The 27,428-nt window shown below is 45.4% G+C and overlaps 1 protein-coding gene and 1 long non-coding RNA gene across 4 annotated transcripts in view; one reads left to right on the top strand and one right to left on the bottom strand.

Annotated features, from left to right (window-relative positions):
* Nucleotides 1–9,493, top strand: part of LOC308571384 — a 147,220-nt gene extending 137,727 nt beyond the window's left edge. For both annotated transcript variants that reach the window (XR_014001359.1, XR_014001360.1), the window contains exon 3: nucleotides 8,887–9,493. This is a non-coding gene — a long non-coding RNA (uncharacterized lncRNA). The remainder of the gene's footprint in view (nucleotides 1–8,886) is intronic.
* Nucleotides 592–27,428, bottom strand: LOC308571055 (uncharacterized protein). Of its 2 annotated transcripts, XM_081166349.1 has the most exons (14): nucleotides 27,165–27,428; nucleotides 26,875–27,020; nucleotides 24,294–24,857; nucleotides 19,950–20,165; nucleotides 18,850–18,946; nucleotides 16,846–16,953; nucleotides 14,208–14,353; nucleotides 11,075–11,113; nucleotides 9,658–9,749; nucleotides 7,208–7,369; nucleotides 5,723–5,794; nucleotides 4,263–4,403; nucleotides 3,073–3,144; nucleotides 592–1,444 (listed from the first exon to the last, which is right to left on the bottom strand). In XM_081166349.1, exons 2-14 carry the CDS (start codon nucleotides 26,901–26,903, stop codon nucleotides 1,008–1,010), a joined length of 2,175 nt encoding a protein of 724 aa, XP_081022475.1. In that variant the 5' UTR covers nucleotides 26,904–27,020; nucleotides 27,165–27,428; the 3' UTR covers nucleotides 592–1,007. The 2 variants fall into 2 exon arrangements, with proteins under 2 accessions (XP_081022475.1, XP_081022474.1); XM_081166348.1 differs by having other exon boundaries at nucleotides 26,875–27,428.

Genomic DNA, 27,428 nt, shown 5'->3' with positions numbered 1-27,428 from the left:
CGGGGCAGCGCGTGCAAAAGGGAGGAGCGCGAGACAGCGGACGAGGAGGAGGCCGGCATGTCCGGGCAGCAGCAGCAACAACAGCAGCAGCAACTCCCGGCGACGGCTCCTCAAGCCCCGGGCAACCCTACTCCCTCACCGGCCTCGGCCGCCCTCCTGCTCCACCCGCCACCGCCTCCCCCGCCGCCGCCAGCCACCTCGGCCCCGCCGCCGCCCCCTCCTCCGCCCGCTATCGCCGCCACCACCACAACAGCCGCCGCCGCCTCAGCTGCCGCCGTCCCTCAGTCCCTCGCTTTGCTGCCTCCTCCCCCCCCACCCCCAAAGCTTGGAGGTTCCCCGGCAAGGGGGAGGGAAAAAAATTGAAAACTTTCACTTTTGTGCGTCCCTCCCGGCGTGACGCTGCGCGCTGACGTCACGGGGCTGTAATGGTGGTGTGCCGCGAGATTTTTTTCCTCAAACAAGTGTGCCTTTGCCCAAAAAAGGTTGGGAAACACTGATCTAGAGGCTTCAAAAACCTTGGCACTTGTCTTGATGTTGATTTGTGTTGGTTTCTAATGCACTTTGCAAAAAGATGACAGCAGCAGCAATAAATAGGCTAAGGTTTTTGTTTATTTTTAAGAAGCAGAAGAGAATGGTTTGGAGAAACAGGTCTGCTAGACTTTATTCAAGTCTGCCAACGAGTCGTTCATCGAGTCCCCTCCCCATGCGATCCTGGCTTCCATTCTGGAAATAGGCTTCAGCGGCGCATAACATGGCCTGGCGCAGGGAAGCAATGAGAAACACTCCAAAGATTCCCCTGTACTTGATCAGGAGGAGTAACTGTATCTGGTTTGGGGGGTTTTTCTAAATAGAATTTCTGCCAAACAGGAAACCAAAGATCTTTTATCAGTTAAACTCACTTGGATAGAAAGGTGCCTTGAGGATGTAAAGCACCCTTACTTGAGGGCTTAAAGTCTGACGAGGACTTTGTCTCCTCAATGATGTCATGGCTTTACTTCTTTTTGTTGTTATTCTTCTTCTTCTTCTTCCTGGATGGTGTCTGTCTGGCCAGTAGAGCCTGTCTGTGCCTCTGTCACCTCCATGGCGTCATGTTCTTTATTTCCCCCCTCTGCGTTATGCACAGAAGATGTAGATCTGGAACTTCTCAGGTCAGTAGCATCCAACTGAGATTTTGTTAGCTTGATGCCACTGCCTTTATCTCCCTCTTTTGATGAGATGGCAGTGCTGGGCCTCTTCTGGTCAGACTTCCAGGACAACCTTCTCTGCTGCGGGGCAAAAACAAGGTCTTTATTTGAACATGACATTGTCATCAGGGGAACTAGGCACTTGGCAGCAATGAAATCCTCATCGCAGTATTTCTTTCTCCATCTAGCGTCTGCATTGACAAGCTCAGTCACATCACGGAAAGGGCTCGCGTCCATGGCGTCGCATTCATATTGCAAACCTGATGGGGAGAAGCAGAAAGATCATTCGTCATGAAGTCTTCCACAAACATGGCGCTATGTCATTACATCTCTGACTTCCAAAACACCCCCTTGATGTTGATTTTTAAAGCTGATCCTCAGACCAAGACATGCAACACCTTTACAGTGGTGCCCCGCAAGACAAATGCCTCGCAAGACGAAAAACCCGCTAGACGAAAGGGTTTTCTGTTTTTCGATGCGCTTCGCAAGACGAATTTCCCTATGGGCTTGCTTCGCAAGACAAAAACGTCTTGCGAGTCTTGCAATTTTTTTCGCTCCCCCCCCTTTTCTAAGCCGCTAAGCCGCTAATAGCCTTTTAGCCGCTAAGGCGCTAAGCCTTTAATAGCCGCTAAACCGCTAATAGCGCTAATCCGCTAAGCTGCTAATAGGGTTACTTCGCAAGACGAAAAAACCGCTAGACGAAGAGACTCACAGAACGGATTATTTTCGTCTTGCGAGGCACCACTGTATTGGAAACAGCAACAAGTATGGGAAGGATGAACAAGCCGCAAGAAACTATTGTAAACAAAACCTGCCTTTTTCCCTTATGGGGTATCCTAGAGCCCATATAGAGTCCTTATATAGGTTCCCTATTGGTAGGAGAAAATAACAGAGGCCAACCGGAGAATATTGAGAAGCAAAGCAGCTAGTAAGCCTGATCTTTATTGATCTGTTGCAACAGGGTCCTCGCTCACCACACACAGGAGAGAGGAGGAACTCAGAACAATGGTGCGCAAGCCTTTATATAGACTTTGGAAATTGCCACTCTGTAGATCAAGACCACCCCCAGAAACATCATACCTACATCATAGAAAAGGTGGTATAAAACAGAAATTTGAATGTTGTTTTTCTCCTGTTGCTGTTTATCTCCTGTCTGGCAGGTTACTTGATTGGATTGCCTGGGGAGCCTGGCCAGTCTTTTGTAATGATAAATACTTAGTTCCTGAGTCAGGTCACAGGCTCACACCCTATTCAAACACAGACATACCCTCAAGACAAGATTTGTGAAGGAAAAGACAATGGGGAGGTTTCCCACTTTGACCTTGCAGAGAAAACATTTGCTCAGTTTAGGAATCAAAATGGTTTCAGGTCGGTCTTCCTGTGCTGATCTATGTAAGTGCTTGGTTGGTACACTTATGAACATTTAACATATATCTAAGACTTCAAAATTCCTATCACAGAACCAAAATAAAAATGGCAACTAAATCGATGTTGTGGGCCAGATTCGATTGTCCTGTTCTAGGAGAAGCCAGAGCAAGGGCTGCTGCTACTGCAGTTGGGTTTCCCCCCATGCACCCCACCTTCCCCAAGCAGTGTCAGATGAAACCCTGTGGAGGCCCCCAGGAAGTCAAAATCTTGGGGGCCCGTGCTCCCGTTAGTCCTAGGGCAGACAAAAGGAGACTCCATGATGGGAAGGCAAATACCCCCTCCGTAGCAGTGCATGAGTCATTGTAGGTATGTACAATCATAGAATTATTGAGTTGGAAGGGACCCTGTGGATCATTTAGTCCAACCCCTCCCCATTCAGTATCATTGGCTATAAAAGTTATAAATGGAAACCATACTATGTCACAATGATATCGTTTAGCCAAAGCACTAGGCAACCCACCTTCTTCCTCAAACCCTCTTTGCAGTCCCCATGCAGTCTGAAGGAAGCTCAAAATGTCCACATTCCCATTCTCTACAAACGGAACAAAATGTATGTTAATGTATGTTTCCTGAGAAAGGTCTAGTTCGTTTCAGCTTATCATGTAAAAAAGACCTTTTGAGATAATAGGTTTCTTTAAAATTTTGCCTACGATTGTTCAAATAATTAATTTTGGAGGGCACATTTATTTTTATTTTATTTTAATGTAGTGATCCATGGATAATTGTTGACATATTTGCCTTCGTCATGGTTTTGCAGAAGGGCATGTTGTTGCATGTGTCTTAAATAAGCAAATATTTTCAAAAGTTGGGCAAAGCGAGAGGGAAGGCTGGGACACAAGAATGGCACCCCTCCAAGCCTAGAATTTCTTTCATGGTTTAAAAGTGAGAAGAGAACTTGGAGAAGAATCACAACTGGATATGAAGCATCAAACAAGAACTTTTGTTGACATCAAAAGAAATGGAGAACTGGCCAAATTTTCCAGTTCCAGCACCAGTTTGGATGAATAAATGACCAACAGACACCTCAACAAGTTTTATTTGGCTACCTTTGAAGGTGACCTGGAAACTACAACTAATCCAGAATGCGGCAGCTAGACTGGTGACTGGGAGCGGCTGCCAAAACCACATAACACCAGTCTTGAAAGACCTACATTGGCTCCCAGTATGTTTCCAAGCACAATTCAGAGTGTTGGTGCTGACCTTTAAAGCCCTAAATGGCCTTGGTCCAGTATATCTGAAGGAGCATCTCCACCCCCATTGTTCAGCCCGGACACTGAGGTCCAGCGCTGAGGGCCTTCTGGCGGTTCCCTCATTGCGAGAAGTGAGGTTACAGGGAACCAGACAGAGGGCCTTCTCGGCAGTGGCGCCCTCCCTGTGGAACACCCTCCCACCAGATGTCAAAGCGAACAACTACTACCAGACTTTTAGAAGACATCTGAAGGCAGCCCTGTTTAGGGAAGCTTTTAATGTTTGATGCATTACGGTATTTTAATATTTTGTTGGAAGCCGCCCAGAGTGGCTGGGGAAGCCCAGCCAGTTGGGCGGGGTATAAATAATAAATTATTATTATTATTATTATTATTATTATTATTATTATGCTAATACCATGTCCGATATCCTTTCTGCAACTTGTTGCAGAGTGATACTCACTAACTTCAGTGCATCCCAGTGCCTGTTGTATCTCCTCGTTGTTCAAGTTGACTCCCAGACCTATCAAGACTGTTTCCAAGTCATCAACGGCCACCATACCTTTATTTATTTTCCTGAAAATCCAAAGAAGAGTCTGGAAATCTAAAGGATGCACATGGGAGAGAAAGGACAACAATTACTGAGCCTGAAATTACCTCTAACCTTTAGGAACAAGAAGCCCTGACAATAACGGACTGGCATTACAAGCCACAAGAATTGGCTGAAATGGTGCAGTTAACAAATACCCTGAGAGGCAATTCAAAACAAAAATTTATGGAAAAGTGGGATAGATATAAAACATATGTTCAAAAATACAGTAAAGGTTTGCTATGCTAGCATTTGATTGACGTTGGAGTGAGACTGAGTTGAGAAATAAGACTAAGAGCACATATTAATATAGGAATGTATTAGATAATATGTAAGGAAATATACAATAATAAGAGTACACTCATTTGTAAAAAAGGAATATACAACAGGAAAGACAGGAAGTCTAGTGTGTTGGTATGTATATGATTTTGGGGGGGTTGTTTTTGTTTTTGTTTTCTTTGTTCTTTCTCTCCCCCCCCCCCTTTTCTTTCTAGGTATATAAAATTTGTATATAATTTTTGTACACATGTTGGAAATTATATTATAGTAAGTCCTGTAATGTATTATGACGTTTACCGATGAAATATAAGAATGTTAACAAATAAATAGAATGCAAATGCAAATGCAAAAAAGAAAAAAAAATACTTTCAACCTTTAATTGCCAGGTGATGTGGGTGTTTAGGCTGCCTGGGCAGATCGATGGAGCCAATCTGGTGCTCCTACCAATTTGCTGAGGTGACCCCCACCTTGCTGCTACCCCACCCAAATTCAGTCCCATCCAGGTAAGCTGGTGCTGGGTGCACAAACCCACCGCTCTGCCTCCAACTTCAGCTCTGCCACTGAAATAAAACTGACCCCCAAAAGGCCAGACACCCAGATTGGCACACAGTATGTTTTTGGAAAGCAGCATCAGCAACTCCAACAATGGATACATCTTTTTGTTAAGTTGTGGGTGAACATATCAGACGACACAGCGATTCTTCAAACAGCTCTTGTTTATTCACAGGCCAGAACGGAACTGAACTGAAGGGTTCAGCCAGCCTGCTTATATAGAGCTCCAGTACAACGCAACAGTAACCACTTTCTGTAAGTATCCAATCACTGAACGTCACTTTCAATCCCTTATTTGCATATGTGGACCTGAGGGAAAACTATCTACAGTATCCCCCTGCTGGCCCAGCGTGAGAACTTCAGTACATAACACTTTTAGCTTGTGCAGAGAGGGTGGAGGAGAGAGAAACAGTCGACAGGAATGCAGACAGAGAGTGACATACAGAGCAATAATAGGAAACCGGCCATCTTTCCCCTCGCTCCCTTAGTTTCCTTTATCATACCCTCTGTGTCAGTGAAAGGCGAGGTATTGTTCACAACTTCCAAGAATTCAGAGAAATCCAGAGTCCCAGATGCTGTAATGGAGAAAGACACAGAAGCTGAGTTGAAGTATGTGTAGGCTCATGACAGTGAAACCTAGTTTTGTGCAACTATTCAGGTGTTTCTGTTGTAGAAATTAATACTGTGCAGTTTGAAGTGACTGGAAGCATACAAACTGGCTCCTTTGGAGGAAAACATTGTCCAGGCCCAGAAAAATATTATTTAAACTTTTACTTGCAGAACTCTTTAAAATCGGAACAGAAGCATCACAGATTCAATGGTACCTCGGGTTACATACGCTTCAGGTTACATACGCTTCAGGTTACAGACTCCGCTAACCCAGAAATAGTACCTCGGGTTAAGAACTTTGCTTCAGGATGAGGACAGAAATCGTGCTCCAGCGGCGCGGCAGCAGCGGGAGGCCCCATTAGCTAAAGTGGTGCTTCAGGTTAAGAACAGTTTCAGGTTAAGAACGGACCTTCGGAACGAATTAAGTACTTAACCTGAGGTACCACTGTACATCCAAAATATCCATAGAATGTCCAGCACAGGCTCAACAACTTAGAAAATATGAAATAATCCACAGCCTGTTTCCAGCCTCCATTGGCCTTAGGATGTTTACTCTCCCTTCAGGAGAGAGTTTCATTTACATCCTTACTCCATGAGGTTTGGGAGACAAAAGAACTTTCAAAATGGAGCTTTGCAGGTCGTTTAGCAGCTCAGCTGTTTCTCCACCTGCCACCCTGCTATTTGTAAAGTCTTCCGGCTTAGGCTTATGATAATATAATAATAATTTATTATTTATACTCCACCCAGCCACTCTGGGAGGCTTCCAACAGATTAAAAACAGAATAAAAAATCAAACATTAAAAACTTCCCCAAACAGGGCTACCTTCAGATGTCTTCTAAAAGTCAGATAGCTGTTTATTTTCTTGACATCTGATGGGAGGGCGTTCCATGGGGTGGGTGCCACTACCGAGAAGGCCCTCTGCCTGGTTCCCTGTAACCTCACTTCTCACAGGGAGGGAACCACCAGAAGGCCCTTGGAGCTGGACCTCAGTGTCTGGGCTGAACGATGGGGGTGGAGACGCTCCTTCAGGTATACTGGGCCGAGGCCATTTTGGGCTTTAAAGGTCACCACCAACACTTTGAATTGTACTCAGAAACGTACTGGGAGCCAATGTAGGTCTTTCAGGACCGGTGTTATATGGTCTCGGTGGCCAAGGTATAAAGAAACTTGTTCTTGTGGAACACAAATTGTCCTTTGGTCTGTTCACCCCACCCTCAACTGTGCAGGAGCTGGATCTGACCCACTTAAATCAGTGCATGTAGCTGGTTTCATATAGCTGTTGGATTTCAACAGGGCTTCTGGGCATATCAGAGTTCCCCAAGATTGCAAACAACTGCCAGGAAAAACCACAGATCTGAGGATGAAGGTTTTCACATACCGGTCACCTTGACATGCCTCAGCGTCCGACACATTTCAGCATTGGTCACTAGGATGCCCAAGGTGTGCAAAGTCAAGAGGAGATCGCTGGTGTGAATCATTCCAGACTTAAGTGTGCTGAAAACAGTACAGGCCTTGGAGAGCCCTGAAGAGGATGCAGACTCTGGAAAGTAAGGAGGAGAGTGCATTGGTTTCTGGAACTGATTGGGAAAAAGAACAAGAGGCAAAAACTTTGGGGGAAGGGTTGTAGCTCAGTGGTAGAGTAAAAAGGTAAACGGTAAAGGTAAAGAACCCCTGGACGGTTAAGTCCAGTCAAAGGCAACTATGGGGTTGCAGCGCTCATCTTGCTTTCAGGCCAAGGGAGTTTGTCCGCAGACAACTTTCCGGGTCATGTGGCCAGCATGACAAAACCACTTCTGGCGCAACGGAACACCGTGACAGAAACCACAGCGCACAGAAACCCCGTTTACCTTCCCGCCACAGCAGTACCTATTTATCTACTTGCACTGGTGTGCTTTCGAACTGCTAGGCTGGCAGGAGCTGGGACAGAGCAACGGGAGCTCACTGCGTTGTGGGGATTCAAACCGCCGACCTTCCGATCAGCAAGCCCAAGAAGCTCAGTGGTTTAGACCACAGCGCCATCCACGTCCCGGTTCAGTGGTAGAGTATTTGCATGCAGAAGGCCTCAGGTTCAGTGGTTCAGCATCTCAGCATCACCAAGCTGGGCTGGAAGACCTGTCTGAATCCCTGGAGACCCACTGCCAATCAAGGTAGCTAATAATGAGCTTGATGGATCAATCCCCCCCCCCCGAATTAGAACACAAAACCTGTGCTGTAGTCAAATGCAGCAGCTTAGATCCAGTCCATGTTGTGTTTAGGCCCCACCCAAATCAATGGGGCTTGAACTCACCAGTCTTAAAGGTAAAGGGACCCCTGACCATTAGGACCAGTCGTGACTGACTCTGGGGTTGCGGCGCTCATCTCTCTTTATTGGCCGTGGGAACCAGCGTACAGCTTCCGGGTCGAACCAGAGCAGCGCACTGAAATGCCATTTACCTTCCCGCCGGAGTGGTACCTATTTATCTACTTGCACTCTGATGTGCTTTCGAACTGCTAGGTTGGCAGGAGCAGGGACCGAGCAACGGGAGCTCACCCCGTTGTGGGGATTCGAACTGCCGGCCTTCTGATCGGCAAGTCTTAGGCTCTGTGGTTTAACCCACAGCGCCACCCGCTAACATATTTATCACATAGTCTTTTGTGGGTTACGCGCATGAAATGCTCTCCTGAGTTTCAGTAATGTGTGTGTGTGTACATACACACAGATCCAGACCCAGAGCATTGGGGGTGGAGGGGAATCGTAAACAGTAAGGTCATAGGGAAAAGACTTACTACTGTGAATTACACAATTATCACTCTCTGTGTACTTTCTGCATTTCAAAATGGTGGCACTTAAATGGGTCTGGGAAATGGTTGAAGCTTGTGATGTCAAGAAGCTCTCCACATCTCAGGATGTTTGAATTAAAAATATAAAAGCACCATACACTTTAATGTAGCTCTGATTTGATTTCATGTTGTCACTATCTCTCCAAGCACATTTGGGTAAAGATACAAAAGGTGGAGATTTATTCCCCACTCTATGTCCTTGGGACTGTGTAGGCTTATAAACCGAAATAAGCACAGTATTTTTCTCTCCATAAGACGCACCAGGCCATAAGACGCACCTAGTTTTTGGAGGAGGAAAACAAGAAAAAAAATATTCTGAATCTCAGAAGCCAGAACAGCAAGAGGGATCGCTGCGCAGTGGAAGCAGCAATCCCTCTTGCTGTTCTGGCTTCTGGGATAGCTGCGCAGCCTGCATTCGCTCCATAAGACGCACACACATCTCCCCTTACTTTTTAGGAGGGGAAAAGTGAGTCTTATAGAGCAAAAAATACGGTAAATGTTTCTCTGTTAGGAAATCTGCAGATTTTTCAGCCGCACAGATTTCTCTTGTCAGGGCAAGAATACATTAATTACCTGGAGAACAGCAACAACTGGGGGGAAGAAAGACACAACATATCACAAGGACAGGAAAAAACACCACAGACAGAATAATTGACACACACAGGAATAACGAGGATATAGTTTGAGTTCCTCACTTGTAGCTTTATAAATCATTTAATGTGTCAACATGTTTAGAAGTTATTCATATTGCAGTTATTGTATAAGGGATTGCTATTTTGACTGGAGTGTAATTGAAATTAATAAGATTTTGGAACGCAGAAATAAAGCAAATAATCAATTATTGCACATGGGGGGCCACCTTATCTACATTATATAATTGTATTTGAACTATTGATATTAATAATTGTATTATAAATTGGTATCGTTATAATGAGGCTATTAGTGGATTGCAATTGAAAACTAATAAAATTATCAAAAATGAAGAAAAGAAAAAAACACATGAATTACCTTCCCATCTAGGTCCCGCCTTACACATCGAATCCATTTCCTTATCCCCTTCATAAACAGTTATGTGGAAATTGTAGATCGCTTTAGCTTTCCTGCCAAAACACATGCAGAATGACTAAAATGATTTTGCTCAATTTTGACCCATTTGTTGATCCCTGAGGGATCAGAATCAAACTAATAACTACAATAACATCATCTCAGTCTATCAGATGTCTGGGGGTGGGGGGGAAGATAAGTCTATACCTAGTGCCAAAAAGATGTCAGTGAAGGCGCCAGGCAGACCTCGCTTGGGAAAGCATTCCACAGATTGGGAGCCACAACTAAAAAGGCCCTCTCCCTGGTCACCACTCTCTGAGCCTCCCTCAGAGGGCAGACCTGGAGAAGAACCTCAGTTGAAAATCTAGTGTCCAAGAGTGTTCCTATAAGGAGAGGCATTTCCTAAGATGTTGGTGTCTGGAGCAATAAAGAGCTTTATAGGTCAAAACCAGCACTTTGAATTGGGCTTGGAAACATATCCAGTGTTGTAACATAATTGGTATTTATGCTATTTGTGTGGGTGCTTGTGCACCAGTGAACACCACATTGGTGATTCCTGCCACAGCTTTAGGACAGAACTGAATGTAAAACCACAATTTAATCCCATTTTCCCCTTAGGAATCTCTGGGCTTCAGTTAAGTGTGGTTCAAGCCCACTGAGGGAAGACAGGGGGTGGGCATAGCTCAGTTGGTTAGAGCATGGTGTTGATAATGCCAAAGTTGCAGGTTCAATCCCCAGAAGGGACAGCTGCATATTCTTGCATTCCTGTGGAAATGAAAGGGGAGACAAGCCGAGAAAGAGGCAGAACCAAAATGGCAGAAAGGAAGAGCAGAGGAAGGCTGGTGGGCCCAACAGGCCTGCACTGTTAGAATTCCTGCTCCATGATTGCAGTCATGGGATTGTTGTCTATCACACGACGGTGTATGTTTTGACTCCACAGAGTGGGAAGTGATGGAGACAGGATGTTTGTGTTACTGTGTTCCGTGAAGTGGGGCTATTGTCCTTTGTTCTTTCTCTTTGCTGTTTGATGCTAGAGAGAGAGGGAGCCATGTTGCAGTGCTCCGTGTGTGTTTATATGTAAATAAAGTCGATTAGCCAAAATGGTGAGTTGCTGAGGTCTGTCACGCAATTTGTACAAACTGTGCGGATCCCTAAGTGTGCCGATGTCTGTTGGCATCGGTCGCTGTGATGTTCGGGCTGAAGAAAGCTTTTGAAGCTCCCGAAAGAACGGCCAGGAGGGAGAGAACATGCCAGTCGGGCATGTGTCTCTGCCAGGGTCCTACTCGAGTGTAGGACGAGCTCCTGACATGCACAAGGGAAGGTGGAGATAAAAGAACCGGGAGTCAAGTCAAGGCAGGACAGAAGGGTCTGGAATACTCACTTGCCCTTTTTAATAGTCATGGAATCCTCCGTGCAGATACTGTGGAAGGCAGAAATGGTGGTTACTTAAGGTAAAGGTAAAGGGACCCCTGACCATTAGGTCCAGTTGTGACCGACTCTGGGGTTGCGGCGCTCATCTCGCTTTATTGGCCGAGGGAGCCGGCATACAGCTTCCGGGTCATGTGGCCAGCATGACTAAGCTGCTTCTGGCGAACCAGAGCAGTGCACAGAAACACCGTTTACCTTCCCGCCGGAGCGGTACCTATTTATCTACTTGCACTTTGACGTGCTTTCAAACTGCTAGGTTGGCAGGAGCAGGGACCGAGCAACAGGAGCTCACCCCGTCGTGGGGATTCGAACCACCAACCTTCTGATTGGCAAGTCCTAGGCTCTGTGGTTTAACCCACAGTGCCACCCGCGTCCCTAAGTGGTTACTTAGAAGCCACCTAAAGACCTCACCCCACCCCATTTACATGGTACCTGGAGCAACACGGCTGCCATCAATTCATGGTTGCTTCCTTTCAGTGCCAGATTTACGTATAAGTTAAACAAGCTGTAGCTTAGGGCCCCACTCTTTTGGGAGGCCCAGAAAAATTAAAGGAAAAAAACCACTGGCTGTACATTTCCAAAATATAAAATAAAAAACAAATAAAAGAAAACCTACATACAGCAACAGTGTTTTGTGTTGTGTAGGCTCCTCTGATGTAAGTCATGGGCCCCGCCTGCTAGCCTGCTCCCTGAAATATCACTGGTTTGCTCATTTAAATATATAGGGTGCCTGCATTCTGCATGGACTGTTTGCATGGCAACATGTGCAAATGGCTTTAGATACCTATTAAGTCAGTGGTGGCCAAATTTGGCCAGCCAGCTGTTTTGGGACTACAATTCCCATCATCCCTGACCACTGGTCCTGTTAGCTAGGGATGATGGGAGTTGTAGTCCCAAAACATCTGGAGGGCCAAGTTTGGGCCTGCCTGTATTAGGTCCATAAATCACCATATAGCATCTATTCAACACAAAAAACAGCGACAATTTGTTGTTGACAAAGGACAGCTGGACATATAAAGGGCACCATTATCTTCAGTAGCTTAGGGCCTCATCAAACCTAAATCTGGCCCTCCTTCCTTTAAGCCTAATGTCAGTGAAGGGCTGCCGTCTACAATGTGATAGAGGACTCAGCCATACAGCTGCAAATACAATGTTCTGAGTGCATTATACAAATGCAGCCCTAGATGGCGATTGGCGAGCTTATGGCAAGTTCCATATATTTTTCAAAACGTGTTTTTAAAAAAGCATTTTTCACAGCGTGTTTTTTTAAAAAAAATATGTTTCTAGGTCCCACCTGGGACAGATTATGGGTTGCATAGCATGCTGGCAATGCATGGAGATGAATTGCTAGCAGAGGATATAACCTTGCACTCAACTCTTAATTATGTGGGTGGAAACTTCAGGGACTACCAGAAGTGGTGTGGGAGCAAGCACAGGACTGCACGAACCCCACCACTCCGGGAGAAATATATACGGCCTAGGACCCTCGTGCCTATGGGACCGCCTCTCCCGGTATGTCCCACGGAGGACCTTACGGTCTTCAAACAAAAACACCTTGGAGCTCCTGGGCCACAGAGAGGTTAGGCTGGCCTCAACCAGAGCCAGGCTTTTTCAGCTGCGGCTCTGATCTGGTGGAACGCTCTGTCTCAAGAGACCAGGGCCCTGTGGGACTTGACATCTTTGCACAGGGCCTGCAAGTCAGAGCTGTTCCACCAGGCCTTTGGCCAAGGCACAGCCTGTCCCCTCCTTTGGCAATTCTTCACAGAACTCTAGCCCAATGGTTGCCATTAATCTGATTTGAACTGATTTTATAATGAAATGATTTTAGAATGTTGTATCATTTTACTGTTGTTAGCTGCTCTGAGCCCAGCTTCAGCTGGTGAGGGCAGGATATAAATAAAATTTATTATTATTATTATTAAAGGCTTAATTAACTCAGACTTCCATGAGTGACTGCAGTGGCGGACTTAGGACTCTGCAAATGGTGAGACGCAATGGGAGCTACCATCTCAAAGCCCGCTATGTGAGGCACTGGCCTTCGGGGTGGAGGAGATAGGGTCCCAGAGTCCTCCTTGCTCCTTCCCAAACCCTAGTTAGCACTTTCCCAGCTTTGGGAAGGAGATGGAAGGGCTCTAGGACTTTGCCAGAGCCCTCCCACCTCCTTCCCAAAGCCAGGTGCCTCCTTACCCGCCTTACTCCCAAAGTTTGCCACTGGTGACTGAGTCCCTCCAATAAAGGAGCAAGAGGAGGACCAACCAGTGGAAATATTTTCTTACACTCTTCACATCGAACAAGATTTTAGACAAGTGGTACTGTGTTCAAGTTCTGCTTATTGGCTTCCCATGAGCATCTTTCTTTGCCCCCTGGGAGAACATATTCTTGACTAGATGGCCTTTGATCCAGCAGGGCTTTTCCTCTTCTTATACTGCTTAAGTGATTTTGCTTCGATCGAGGAAATTGACAAGATCAGAGGCAAATTGATGAGAAATCACCACTAAACTCGACAGTCTCCCAGTCTGAACAGCCGAGCTGGCAGACTTGCATAAATATGGGAGATGATGAGTTGCAATAGAATTAAATTGTCATTCATTTCTAATATGTGTATACCTCTTAATTGTAGAAACATCTAAGAGGCTTACACTGAATATAAAATATACATTAAAGTTATCAATAAAAATCAAAAACAAGCTGACCTTAAAAATAAATCCAGGTATACATATAAACGGTAGTTGATTCTGCCACCCACCTCCTTGCATGCCTCTCACATATCTGGGTAGGCTTGCCTAAACAATTTAGCTTTTAGCAAGTGCGAAAAAACAATACAGAGAAAGTGTCCAAATAAATTGATGGAGGAAGGGTGGAGAAGTTTGTCTTAACCAGTGCTTTTTTCCTAAAAAGAAATAAAAATGTTTAGGGGGTAATCTCATTTTGACTCAAGAAGACCACTATTTTATAGTTCAAACTGGGAAAAATAAATACAGTAAATGGACAAAAATACAAAGATTCACAAAATGTTTAGGGGTATGTGTACCCCTGCGTCCCCCCAGAAAAAAAGCACTGGTCTTAACTATTCCAGGGATTCTTACTTGTCATAACAGCTGTCACCTTCTTTACGCAAGATGGGTGGCCTGGTCTTGCTTGGAAAAGTCTTGTTAATGGTCGTTTCCCTTGTTTTCTTCTTTTTGATCAAAACAGGCGGTCTCTTCTCCAACCTCCCATAGTTGGAGTTAATCTGTTGGTGAGGATGGCAAGGTTGTGGCTACAGCAAATGCTCAGAGCTACAGCCTAGCAATCTCAGATAGTTAAGGAGTGATGGGGTTAAGATTAAGGAGAAATCTCTTGGCTTTAAGATATCTCATGGTGACAACCAAAGCTTGGAGAGAGATTTTGGGAAGCTGGTGTTTCTCTGTGTGTAGCCTTACCAAAACAGCAGCTGAAGTTGTTGCGCTTCTAGTTAGTTGGGGAAGATAAATATTCAAAGAGTAAGCTTATCAGTATTGCATCACCAACTGCATTTAGTGAAGTCGGAGAATTCAACAGAAGCAGGAGCAGAAATTATTTGTCCTGTGTCCAGAATGGAAATCGATTCAGCAAATAACAGCATTTGCTCTTGCTATTTTATTCAGTTCTCAAACAATCTGTAATTTATTACAAATTCCCCTTTCCAGCTGCATTGATTTTCATTTGCACTGTAATGAATGGTGTGGAATGATGTAATATTAACACAATTAATTATGGGATTAATGATGTAAACGTCTGCCATGGTGAACAGGGAGACAAAGACTGTATTCTTTGTCAGAAGCCGAACTGCAGCTGCGTGGAACAAACTCAGGTCGAAATGCAAACCAATACCTTCTGGCATTCCTATCAGCATTGCCAAAAGTGATGAGTGGTCCTGCAGTGTGATCATAAGTATACAGAAAGCAGCGGAACTTATGCTGTCTTCAGCTAAACCAGCGTAAATTACCCCTATTTTAACCTCCTTTCAGGAATGAAAGGTACTGCTGCTTTATGCAGCCTAGGTTTGGCAGAGGAGGCTGAAACAAGCCTTTAAAACAGACCTTGACTTAGCAGCACCCTTTCCACTGCCATAGGTCCTGCCCTGTTTTGAGGTCACATGACTGAGCTGAACCAAGTCAGGATCCAGCGTAAGTCCTGCCCCCCATGCCCAGTCCTGCCCCTCCCTCAGAATACCCATTTTTCAGGGCTTACACTAGCAAAAAGGCCCACCAGTCTCAGCTGAAGTGGCCGAGTCCCAGCTGAGCTGGAAAGAGGGAGTTACATCAGCATAATATCTGTTGACCTGGAATCATCATCATCATCTTCTTCTTCTTCTTCTTCTTCTTCTTCTTCTTCTTCTTCTTCTTCTTCATACCCTGCCCATCTGGGCTGGGTTTCCCCAGCCACTCTGGGCAGCTCCCAGCAGAATAATTTAAACTCCATAAAACATCAAACATTAAAAACAGGGCTGCCTTCAGATGTCTTCTAAAAGCCAGATAGTTGTTTATTTCCATCACATCTGAAGGGTTCCACAGAGATGGTGCCACTACCAAGAAGGCCCTCTGCCTGGCATAGCCCATGCTATGCTGGGTATAAGCTGACTGGGCCAGAGATCATCCCAATGGATCGTGGTATGAATTGCTCTTTAAGCTGAAAATATATATAATGAAGTATGGAACCTATGACTGGCAAACCATACCATGCATGCAAATAAACTCTGCCACAAAAGAGGGTACAAAATAAAATGGCTCTTAGGACATATGAGGTAACACTGCTCTTCCTGGAAGGAAGTATCAACAAGTTCTTGTGGCTCTCTGATATCACTGAAGCAGCCTGAGTTCCATCTTCTCTTCACTATAACTTACCTGTCCTGCTTTCTGCATGTAAAAGAGGGAGGGTAACGGGAATTGAAGGTATGACAGGTTGGCAACGTTGTTATGAGTTTCTGTGTGCCAGACACTGAACCCCTGGATTCAGCAAATGTTAAAATATAAACCAGGCCAGTTTCCTGATGAGGTAATTGCCTGGGAGATGAGACATTAGGCGAACAAAAGGCAGGTGACGGGCTATTAGGAAAGCCAGGGCTGTTCTTCTGTTGGCAGAACAGCACCAGTCTCATGGTTTAATTCACTGGCAATGGGAAGGTACCTGCTGTAGGACACTGAGGGGAGCTTGGAGTGAAGACAGCTTAACAAGGTGGGGCTTCTAGGGTTAGAGCCATCCAGGGCTGGCGCAATACATTTTGGCACCTGGGGTGAACCACAAAATGGTGCCCTTCGTTGCCAGGAAAGAAAGGTGAATATCTACATCAGGAACAAGAGAGGGAATCAAATCATCCTTATCCACTGGTTGAAGAGGAAATCAAAGGTCATTGTAGGAGAAAAGGGGACTCGCCCAGAATTACATGGCTGGGGGTTGCAGAGCCCAGGAGATCCCAGAGGGCGACCCCCACCATTTTCTCCCTAGGGGTGAGAAGAGACCAGGAGCACCTCCTATTTGCGAAGAAGGTATGGGGGTGCTGCTGAGGAGGTGGCAGATCCAGTCTCCAAGGAGCGCACCACAGCTATTGCTGCTACCACAGCAGCAGCAGCGGCCGATGCATTCCTTAGAGGTAAGATCTGCTGCCTTTGTGGTTCCTCCCGCCTGAGGCAGTTGCTTCGCCTTGCCTCACAGGTAGGCCGGCCCCGGATCCACCTTGTTATATGCAAAGATTTTGGCTCCTACCTGGGTCGCTTTATCAGCGGTTGGGGGCTTTGCTCTCTGTACATGGCGTCTCTGAGGAGACGGCGTCCTCGGAAGCACCTTCAATTTCCGCATGAGCATCAGCTTGCACTGTTCAACCCAAGAGAAAAGACAATTCCAAGATGACAAACAATGTTGATCACTATCCCACTGTTGAAATATATGAAGAACTCTTGTTAGTTGACAGCGGCTACGACTGTCAATCTTAGAGGTCCTTATAGTAGCAATTTTCAGGTGACAACTGTGGGATGTCCATTGGAGCAGTCAAAGACAACATTCCTTATCTCCCTAGAATGGGCACAGGCAGGAGGACATTCAGTCAGTGTAACTTCCTGTTCCACTGGTCTGGAACATACCTCCCACTGCATGTGATCTGGGAGATGGGTGTGGCTTTGGCTGACTCCATAAAATAGCCGAGTCATGCAGCCATTTTCTCAGTCTTGATCTTGCTGTCTTGCTGTTCTTTTGCTGCTGAGCTGCTTTCCTGCAGCCATTTTGTTATCTAAATGCAATTTTGCTGTCTGCTGGCTCTCAGCCAGCAGCACATGAGTTCAGTCTCCATATGAGATGAACTCACAGTCTCTTTCTTTATGTAACCGCTAAGTAAAGCCTGCCTTTCGGGAAACTGAAATGTGAGTACAGTGGTACCTTGGGTTACATACGCTTCAGGTTACACACTCCTCTAACCCAGAAATAGTGCTTCAGGTGAAGAACTTTGCTTCAGGATAAGAACAGAAATCGGGCTCTGGTGGCGCGGCAGCAGCAGGAGGCCCCATTAGCTAAAGTGGTGCTTCAGGTTAAGAACAGTTTCAGGTTAAGAATGGACCTCCAGAATGAATTAAGTACTTAACCTGAGGTACCATTGTGAACTTTTTGTTACTTTACTCAGAAGCGATTCTTGTGTCTTTATTCTTCTAAGAGGGTTTAAAGGGGACACCAGGAAATAATCTTAACGAAGAGATTCAAACGAATCTGCAAACTAGCTTCCAGCTATATTGAGGGGAATCTGCTCTGCTACATCACTTACTAGTGTGAGTGGAGGAAGGACAATACTTATTCAATATATCCTTTCCTACTATCCTTAACATTCCCATAACAACTGTGTGTACAGTAAACACATGGGAGGTGTAGAAGGGGGCCAGGACCATGCTGCATATTACTAGATGGTGTGACTAGTTCTTATGGGTGAATAATTGTCACTGGGAAATCCCAGACTATTGGCCATTCTGGCTGGTGGAGGACCATGGGACCCCCAGCTCTGCCACAGTGGGATGGTTGGGAGCACCGCCTCACCACAGGTTGGGGGGCTATGCTGCAAACTTTTCAAGCAGCCAACACATCCCCACAGAGAAGAATTATGCAAGGGGCCTGGACCCACCACGGCAGCTGCTTATGGGGCCATTAAAAGCAGCACCCGTTTAATACCCAGCATTATTAATATGTGTTCAAATTCTGCCAGTGGCATTTCAACTGCATACAGTGGTGCCCCACAAGACGAATGCCTCGCAAGACGGAAAACTTGCTAGACGAAAGAGTTTTCCGTTTTGGAGGTGCTTCGCAAAACGAATTTCCTATGGGCTTGCTTCGCAAGACGACAATGTCTTGCAAGTTCCTGCTGGGTTTTTTTCCTCCCCCCCTTTTCTAAGCCACTAAGCCGCTTATCAGCTGATCCGATCAGCAGATAAGCCGCTAAAAGCCGCTAATAGCGCTAATCCGCTAATCCTTCAATGGGCTTGCTTCGCAAGACGAAAAAACCGCTAGACGAAGAGAATCACAGAACGGATTCTTTTCGTCTTGCGAGGCACCACTGTACTGTTTGCCACTTCATTGGCTGCACTGAGCTGTGTGATTTGATTTCCTGAACTGTGAACATGCCACGATGCCATGCATCACTACGGAATACCAACCCGCCTGCCCATTGCACTGGATTGGCTGCGTAAACCCACATGATCTAACTGGTCTGACAGAAGTCAATATTCATCTTACCTGAGTTCCTTTATCAACAGTTTCAGGTTTTACTTTGGGAGAAGGGGGTCTCTGAAGAGGGACCTTTACAGACACTGGCAAATTCTGTACAGATCGCCTGTGGAAAATGGCAGCACATCAGAGAATGTTCTCTCCTTCCTTCTATCCATCTGTCTTCAAAAAGGACACTCTGGAACTTAATTCTGATAAATACTTGGTGTATCTATATCATTACAAGAAGAAGATGGCCTTCTTTAGGAGCGTATTTACAGCTTCATACTCTTCAACATTTCTCTGATGACAATAGGGGCATCTTATTCCATAATAGGGTGGCGCTGTGGTCTAAACCACCGAGCCTAGGGCTTGTTGATCAGAAGGTTGGCGGTTCGAATCCCCACAACGGGGTGAGCTCCCATTGCTCGGTCCCAGCTCCTGCCAACCTAGCAGTTCGAAAGCACATCAAAGTGCAAGTAGATAAATAGGTACCGCTCCGGCGGGAAGGTAAACGGCGTTTCCATGTGCTGCTCTGGTTTGCCAGAAGCAGCTTAGTTATGCTGGCCACATGGGGAAACTCAGCCAGATGGGCGTGGTATAAATAATAAATTATGACCCGGAAGCTGTACGCCGGCTCCCTCGGCCATTAAAGCAAGATGAGCACAGCAACCCCAGAGTGCTCACGACTGGACCTAATGGTCAGGGGTCCCTTTACCTTTACCTATTCCATAATAATGATTGCCCCAGTCACTCCAGGTTGCTTCCAACAGATATAAAATCATAATAAAACATTAAGCATTTGAAAACTTCCCTATACAGGGCTGCCTTCAGATGTCTTCTAAAGGTTGTATAGTTAGTTATCTCCTCGGTTCAGGGAGTTGCCTAACTCCATTCCCGCCAACATTTCTCTGATGAAAAGAGGGACACCCTACCATATCCTACAACATTCCACTGATGGAAATAGGGCCATCCTTGGGAAAAGTGGGACATCCTGGGATCAAATCAGAAACCAAGATGGCGTCTGTAAATCCAGGACTGTCCCTGGAAAATAGGGACACTTGGAGGGTTCCTGAGCTCGGACATGAACTGTAGGCCATCTTTGGTCCCAGCTCTCTACTTCTTCTTACATGGAAGAAGTGGATCTAGCAGAGACGTAGGAGAGGGAATCCTTCTGCTTCCTTTTGGCCTGCGGTTTTAAATCCACAATGGTGGTAATAGAAGGCGGCTTTAATTTTTTGTCTTGAGGCTGTTGTGTCGGTTTCTCCATCAGACCCTCCGAAGCTTCCTCAACCTCCTCCTTCAGGTCTGGGAGTTTGCCATCTTTAGCTTGGTGTTCTGGAATTCTGTAGCAAGGGAGGAGGAAAGAATTAGTCCAGTCACAGGCATGAATGGAAACTATTCCTCTCAATAGGAAGAAGGGCAGATTAAGTTGACGGACTACGTTGAAATGGCAAAAATGAGCGGAAAGATCTGAAATCAGGAAAATCAAAGCTTTAATAAGGAATGGGGGGAATTTATACTTTACCTTAGAGATCATTGTAAACAGTTAAAATTGTTAGCGGGATTTTAATAACACTTGTAATGTAACGAGAACTATGGATATAATGGAGTTATAAAAATTTGGATTATTATAAAAGATGTAGCAGAAAAGGCTTAACAATGGGACCCACAAAGAGGGAGGTGGGAAGTCCAGAGATCTGTGGGAATCTTGTACTTTTAAATATGTTGTGGTATGATTGTAAATTCTAATATGTAAAGCCAAATAATTTTATTTTTTTGCAAAACAAAAAAGAAAGAAAAAGAAAACTGAAGTGTTGGTGGGTTCCCACAAGGCAAGACACATTGATAGCAGCAAGAACCTTTCTTGAACTACAAAACTGGGAAACAGGGGCAAAGCAACTGCTTATATACATTCCTAAAGCCTGGGCTGCTCCCACTCCCAATGTGATTGGCTGTCTAAACTTCCAAGCTGCGAATCACAACTCAGGGTTCAAGGGCCAGTGGCAGAGGCCCAAATCCTGAAATTTTCTGTGATTGGACATCATGTATCGAATCAGAACGCAGGTGCTCAGAATCCTTTGTCCAGACTTAAGCTCAGGCAAACACAGACCATTGAATACATAAGAAAAACTATTCCTCTCAAACTGTCTTTTTATAGCAAGGGCAATGCTTTAGCCTGAGCAGAGGGTCATCTTAGATGTTAGCAAATTCAGGGTGCAATTGAGGAAATTCTGAAAGGAGGAAAACACCCTTCTTTCCCCACCCCATAGCTTGCAATCCTCTGGTAGGGAAGCCAGCTTCTTCCTTAGTCAACCTACTTCAGGAGAAAGGCAGGGGCGGAATGATGCTGTTGATTCACCTGGATCATAGAATCATAGAATCATAGAGTTGGAAGAGACCACAAGGGCCATCGAGTCCAACCCCCTGCCAAGCAGGAAACACCACCAGAGCACTCCTGACATATGGTTGTCAAGCCTCTGCTTAAAGACCGCCAAAGAAGGAGACTCCACCACACTCCTTGGCAGCAAATTCCACTGTCGAACAGCTCTTACTGTCAGGAAGTTCTTCCTAATGTTTAGGTGGAATCTTCTTTCTTGTAGTTTGGATCCATTGCTCCGTGTCCGCTTCTCTGGAGCAGCAGAAAACAACCTTTCTCCCTCCTCTATGTGACATCCTTTTATATATTTTATATATATATATCTCAGCAGCATTTGGTATCAGTAACTGCAGACAATATTCTTGGGTGGTTCTGCTATTTTTTGGAGCGTTTGCCTAAGTAGTTAAGAATGGGTGGCCTTTTGAGCCTCTTTTACAGGATTATAACTAGCTTCCTGTTAGAATTAGATACTGCCTGAGCAACGAGGCCTACTTAGCTTTCCCTGTGTTTTATTTGGCTCACTCTTTCATCCCAATTTCTGACTTAATGCTGCAGCTCTGACCCACTGGCTTCCTTCCCAGGTCCTCGCTCATCTCGGACAGCAGCTTACAGTTCAGCCCAGACAAGAGGAATTTTAGCTCACCCTGTTATGTACTGATGTTCTCACCCTGGGCCAGCAGGGGGATACTGTAGATAGTTATGCAAATGAAGGATCGAAAGTGACGTTCAGTGATTGGATAGTGTCAGGGAACTGACATCGGAGCCAGAGGCGGAGGCGAGGCTCTCAAACGATGCTGGAGAAGGGCCCAGCAGGGGGAGAGGCAGCTCACCAGCTGGGGAAGGAAATCAGCGTAACACCAGGGATAAAGGGGGGCAGATGGGGGAATCGGCGAGGGGGCTCCAGGACTCCTCGCCGGAGATCAGCGAGGAGAGCACGGGTCCTCCGCTACCCACGCCCTCCCTGCGCAGAAGACTTCCGCGCAGGGAGAGTAGGAGGAGACTTGGAGTCAAACAACTTTTATGCTGGAAAAGGTTTAAGAAACGCCAACTGACGGATTCTGCCAGCGACTGAACAGCCACGAAGTGTAGGGCTGTCCAGACAGAAAAGGTTTAACAAGGCAAACTAGCCAGGAGTGGCACCAACTTGCGCAAGAGTAACCCCTACAGTTATTACAGATAGTTTGTATGCAAATGAAGGATCGAAAAGTGACGTTCTGTGATTGGATAGTTTTAGAAAGTTGCAACAGTTACAATTGTTCTGGAGCTCTATATAAGCAGGCTGACTGAGCTCCTCAGTTCTGTTCCAGCTTACAAATAAAGAGCTGCTTTGGAAGAATTGCTGTGTCATCTGATATGTTTGCCCACAACTTAACACACCCCCTGGCATTTGAGCTGGGTGGCAGCTGCTCGGGGATCTGTTCTGTCCATAGCTGGCAACTTTTTCCTTTTTTAAAGGGAAATTCCCTTATTCCGAATAGGATTCCTCGCAAGAAAAGGGAAAAGTTGACAGCTATGGTTCTGTCCCTCATCCTATTTAACACCCATACAAAGCTACTGGTTGAGCTCATGCAGGGTCTCTGGAGTTCTTAAAACCTTGTTTTGTGATAGTACTAAGGGCCGTCTTTACCCAGGGGTGCAAGGGGTGTGGGCCACCCGAGTGCTGAATTCTGGGGGGCGCCGGATGCCTGCCGCTGAAACCACTAAGCTCTTAACTATCTACCTGTTATGAAATAATAATTTTGATCAAGCTAGAAAAACAAAATACATATATACCTAGGTATTACCAAAATGTATACCTACTGTTTCACTAAAGGACTTTAGACTTTGTGCGCTCATTTACCAAAGTCACGCCGCGCCAGTGCTTGTCATTCACAATGGCGGCGCTTGTCAGACTCAACGGTGGCACTTGTCATTCTCAATGGCACCATTCACACGAAATTAACTAAATTTGGGGGAGCTGGGCAGATCTTTGCACCCTTGTGGCGCATATGTCAAAGTCGGCCCTGACAGTACTCACCAGAACAGGGTACTGTCACCTCTTCTCCTTGTTTGCTGCTCACAGCTGCTGTTTCACGCTGGCACCCACAACACTTTCCTCCCACCCCAAGATGTGAATACCAGCCCTTCATGTTACTTTTACCAAAAAAGAGAGCAATGGTTAGCAAGATAATAAAAATATTATACAAAAAAAATTATTTCTCACAAAAACAAAAACCTTGCATTAAAGAAAGAAGCATAAAATAAAACATTTCAAACAACTATATACACAGTCAGTATTGAATCCATATTATGGGATTACTTGAATCCCCCAACTTCCTTCCTTTTCCATCCTGGTTCCTTTGTATTATTTTGATTCATGCATGTCAACAAAGTCTTTATCTCTGATTACCTCCAATTTTAAACCTTGTCTATAACATTTCAAGTGTTGTTGTTTTAATCCTGCTAATGTATTAACTTGTGTACATTGCTATTGTAAATATGCAATAAACATTTCCCATTTTTTTATATTTGTTGTCATCTTGATTTCTAAGTTTCCTGGTTAATTTAGCCATTTCAGCATACTCCATTAACTTAATTTGCTAATCTTCCTTGGTGGGGATGACTTCTTCTTTCCAATGCTGGGCTAGCAATATCCGGGTGGCCGTTGTTGCATACATAAACAAATTCTTATATTCTTTAGGTAGATCCATTCCTGTAATACCTAATAAAAAGGCTTCTGGTTTTTTTAAACAAAGGTTATTCTTAACTCCCCCCCACTCATTATATATCATTTCCCATAATTTTTTTAAAAATCTTACGTTGCCACCACATATGATGAAACGTACCTTCTACCTCTTTACATTTCCAACACTTATTTTCTCTAGTTTTGTACATTTTTGCCAACTTAACTGGTGTTAAATACCACCTATACATCATTTTCATATAATTCTCTTTATAAGTTAATAAATTAATGTAAATCCATTTGGGACATTCCTCACACAAAGGATGGTGCTGGATGCTGTCGCTTGGTGCTGAAGTTGGCAACGCTAGGGACAACTTAAGGAATCAAATGTGAAGCACAAGATTTCTGCCACAATGCCAGAACGTTACTTACTCATCCAATTGAGGTTGAGAGGCAGAGGAGATTTGTAGTCCATCCTGCAGTTCTGCCAAATAAAAATCTGGTATCCTGGAAAGAGGATACAGGGAGGGCTCTTTACCAGGGAGGTGCAGCAGTGATGTTTTCACACGTTCCTCAACCCTGTCCTTTAGATCTTGAAGATTATCATCGTTGGCCTGCTCATCTGGGCCTTGTGGCTTGTTCTCCTGGTCCTGCTCCTCAGCTAGTTCTTGGGTTTTATTGTCCTCGACATTTGGCTCCGTAAGTTCACTGCTCTCTTCAGCCTGCTCGATTAGGTTTTCTGGCTTGTACTCGTCAACCTGCTCAGATAGATCTTGGATTTTAATTTCTTCAAGATCTGGCGCTGCAAGTTCACTGCTCTCTTCGGTCTGGTCAAATAAGTTTTGTGGCGTGTTCTCCTGATCCTGCTCAGATACCTCTGGGGGTTTATCGCCTTCGAAATTTGGCTCCTGAAGTTCGCTGATCTCTTTGACCTGCTCATTTAGTTCTTGGAGTCTGTTCTTCTCCTCAGCTTGCTCGTTTTTGTCTTGTTGGTTACTGCGAGGGAAGGAAAAATAAGCCCAGTGACAAACATGAATGAAAACACAATAGTATGATATGGTTGGATAACGCCATTAGTGGTGAGGATACCATGAATGTGCAAAAAACCTCCAGCAGCAATAACAAAAACTACAACAAGGGAATAGGCAATATGGGCGAGCCTTGGTTTCACAAGCTTCATTCAGACAGTCCACAGCTTGTGTGTCAAAATACAGTTAGAAATCATATAGCACATTACTTGACAGACCACATTGTTAAGTGGTCTGCCAAAACCCTCAGAAAGATGGGGAGATTTGGGAACCACTCATCTAGAACAGCACACAGAGTAAGGGACCGGTAATTTATTCCAAAAATTAACCTCATGTTTCACAGGTCATAAGAAGCGGTTCTTTCCTTATCCTTGTCATACTCAGGATCAAAAAATGTCATAAATAACCCTTAATAAGTGACAAGTAGAAGGAAGTACGTAAGGACTCTTGGGATTTGTCATAAATAATCCCCCTCTATTCTTGGAATTGTTCCTTTTTGTCTTTGTTTCTCTTCCAATTTTTTTCAGAATTACTGTATATACTCATAGTTGCTCATAGTATCATTCCCTGCTACCTCAGTGCTTGTCTAGACCACTGAGCCTCTGGGGCATGCTGATCAAAAGGTTCGAATCCCTGAGACGGGGTGAGCGCCCGTTGCTCAGTCCCAGCTCCTGCCAACCTAGCAGTTCAAAAGCACGCCAGTGCAAGTATATAAAGTAGGACCGCCTCTCCTGGTATGTCCCACAGAGGAATTTACGGTCTTCAAACAAAAACATCTTGAAGGTCCCAGGCTACAGAGAGGTTAGGCTGGCCGCAACTAGAGCCAGGGCTTTTTCGGCTGTGGCTCTGATCTGGTGGAACGCTCTGTCCCAAGAGACTAGGGCCCTGCGGGACTTGACATCTTTCCGAGAGGCCTGCAAGACAGAGCTGTTCCACCAGGCCTTTGGCCAAGGCACAGCCTGACCCCCTCCTTTGGCAATCCTCACAGAACTCTAGCCCAATGGTTGCCATCAATTTGATTTGAATTAATTTTATAATGAAATGATTTTAGAATGTTGTATTATTTTATTGTTGTTAGCCGCCCTGAGCCCGGCTTCGGCTGGGAGGGTGGGATATAAATAAAATTTATTATTATTATTATTATTATTATTATTATTATTATTATTATTATTATTAAATAGGTACTGCTATGGCAGGAAGGTAAATGGCATTTCCGTGCACCCTGATTTCTGTCACAGTGTCCCGTTGTGCCAGAAGCGGTTTAGTCATGTTGGCCACATGACTCGGAAAGCTGTCTGTGGACAAACGGTGGCTCCCTCGTCCTGAAGCAAGATGAGCACCCCAGCCCCATAGTCACCTTTGACTGGACTCAACCGTCCAGGGATCCTTTACCTTTTTTACCTCGATCTGATGGTGCTCAGACAGAGCTGAATGTTTCTTTCTCTTCTCCCTCACATCACACAGGAAAAAGCACCTTTGGTCTAGGAGCCACCTTCCTTACCCTCCTTTCTTGAAGGGCAGGGCAATCCCAAAATGTTTAGACTGACTTCCTGAGAATAAAGTATTATCAAAAAGCAAGTTGATCACCATAATTAGGGGTATATCAATAGCTGGGTAAACTTAAAGGTAAAGGTCCAGTCGCTGACGACTCTGGGGTTGTGGCGCTCATCTCGCTTTTCTGGCTGAGGAAGCCAGCATACAGCTTCCGGGTCATGTGGCCAGCATGACTAAGCTGCTTCTGGAGAACCAGAGCAGTGCACGGAAATGCCGTTTACCTTCCCGCTGGAGCGGTACCTATTTATCTACTTGCACTCTGACGTGCTTTCAGACTGCTAGGTGGGCAGGAGCTGGGACAGAGCAACAGGAGCTCACCCCGTCGTGGGGATTCGAACCGCTGACCTTTCGATCGGCAAGCCCTAGGCTCTGTGGTTTAGACCACAGCGCCACCCGCGTCCCACAGGCTAACCTTTAACAGCTCCAATTACCTGCCAACTCTGTTGATGATGTCATCCATTTTCCAGGAACCACAGCAGGGAGATGTACTCCTTCCACATTAGCAGGGATGGCAACCAAAACTGATAAGTCAAAGGTCAACAGAAAAGATGAAGGGCACACAACAAGGTTCTCTTCACTGGAGGTGGAAAAGAAATCATTGAGCACTTCTTCAATGGCCCTTCATCCAGAGCGAGTGGAGGGGGAAAGAATCAAAGGAACAGGAGGAGCACCACCAAGGGAAGACTGCCTCCTTTTCCAGTCCCTCAGAACCACAACTCACTTGGTCAGAAGCCGTAGGGATCAGAGATCTTGTTGGGTGGCGTTTGAGGGCCTAGGATGAGATGAACCATCAACGGGGAGGTACAGCTAGGAGCAGAAATATGGGGATGGAGTGGGGACCAGGGCTTCCATTTCCCCCAAGGCAGCTCAGGTGTTACGGCTGGTGGAAGCAGGGCCACGAGAGTTCACATCAATGGTTCTCCACCAGTGCCATGTTTTTCACCACCACCGCCGGCGCTTGGGTGGCAACTGTTGTTTGAGAGGT

The sequence above is a fragment of the Podarcis bocagei genome (assembly GCF_964188305.1).
Source record: "Podarcis bocagei genome assembly, chromosome: 13".
In the NCBI taxonomy this organism is placed as follows: Eukaryota; Metazoa; Chordata; class Lepidosauria; order Squamata; family Lacertidae; genus Podarcis; species Podarcis bocagei.
Note: the sequence above shows the minus strand (reverse complement) of the source record. Positions and strands in the feature narration are given on the sequence as shown.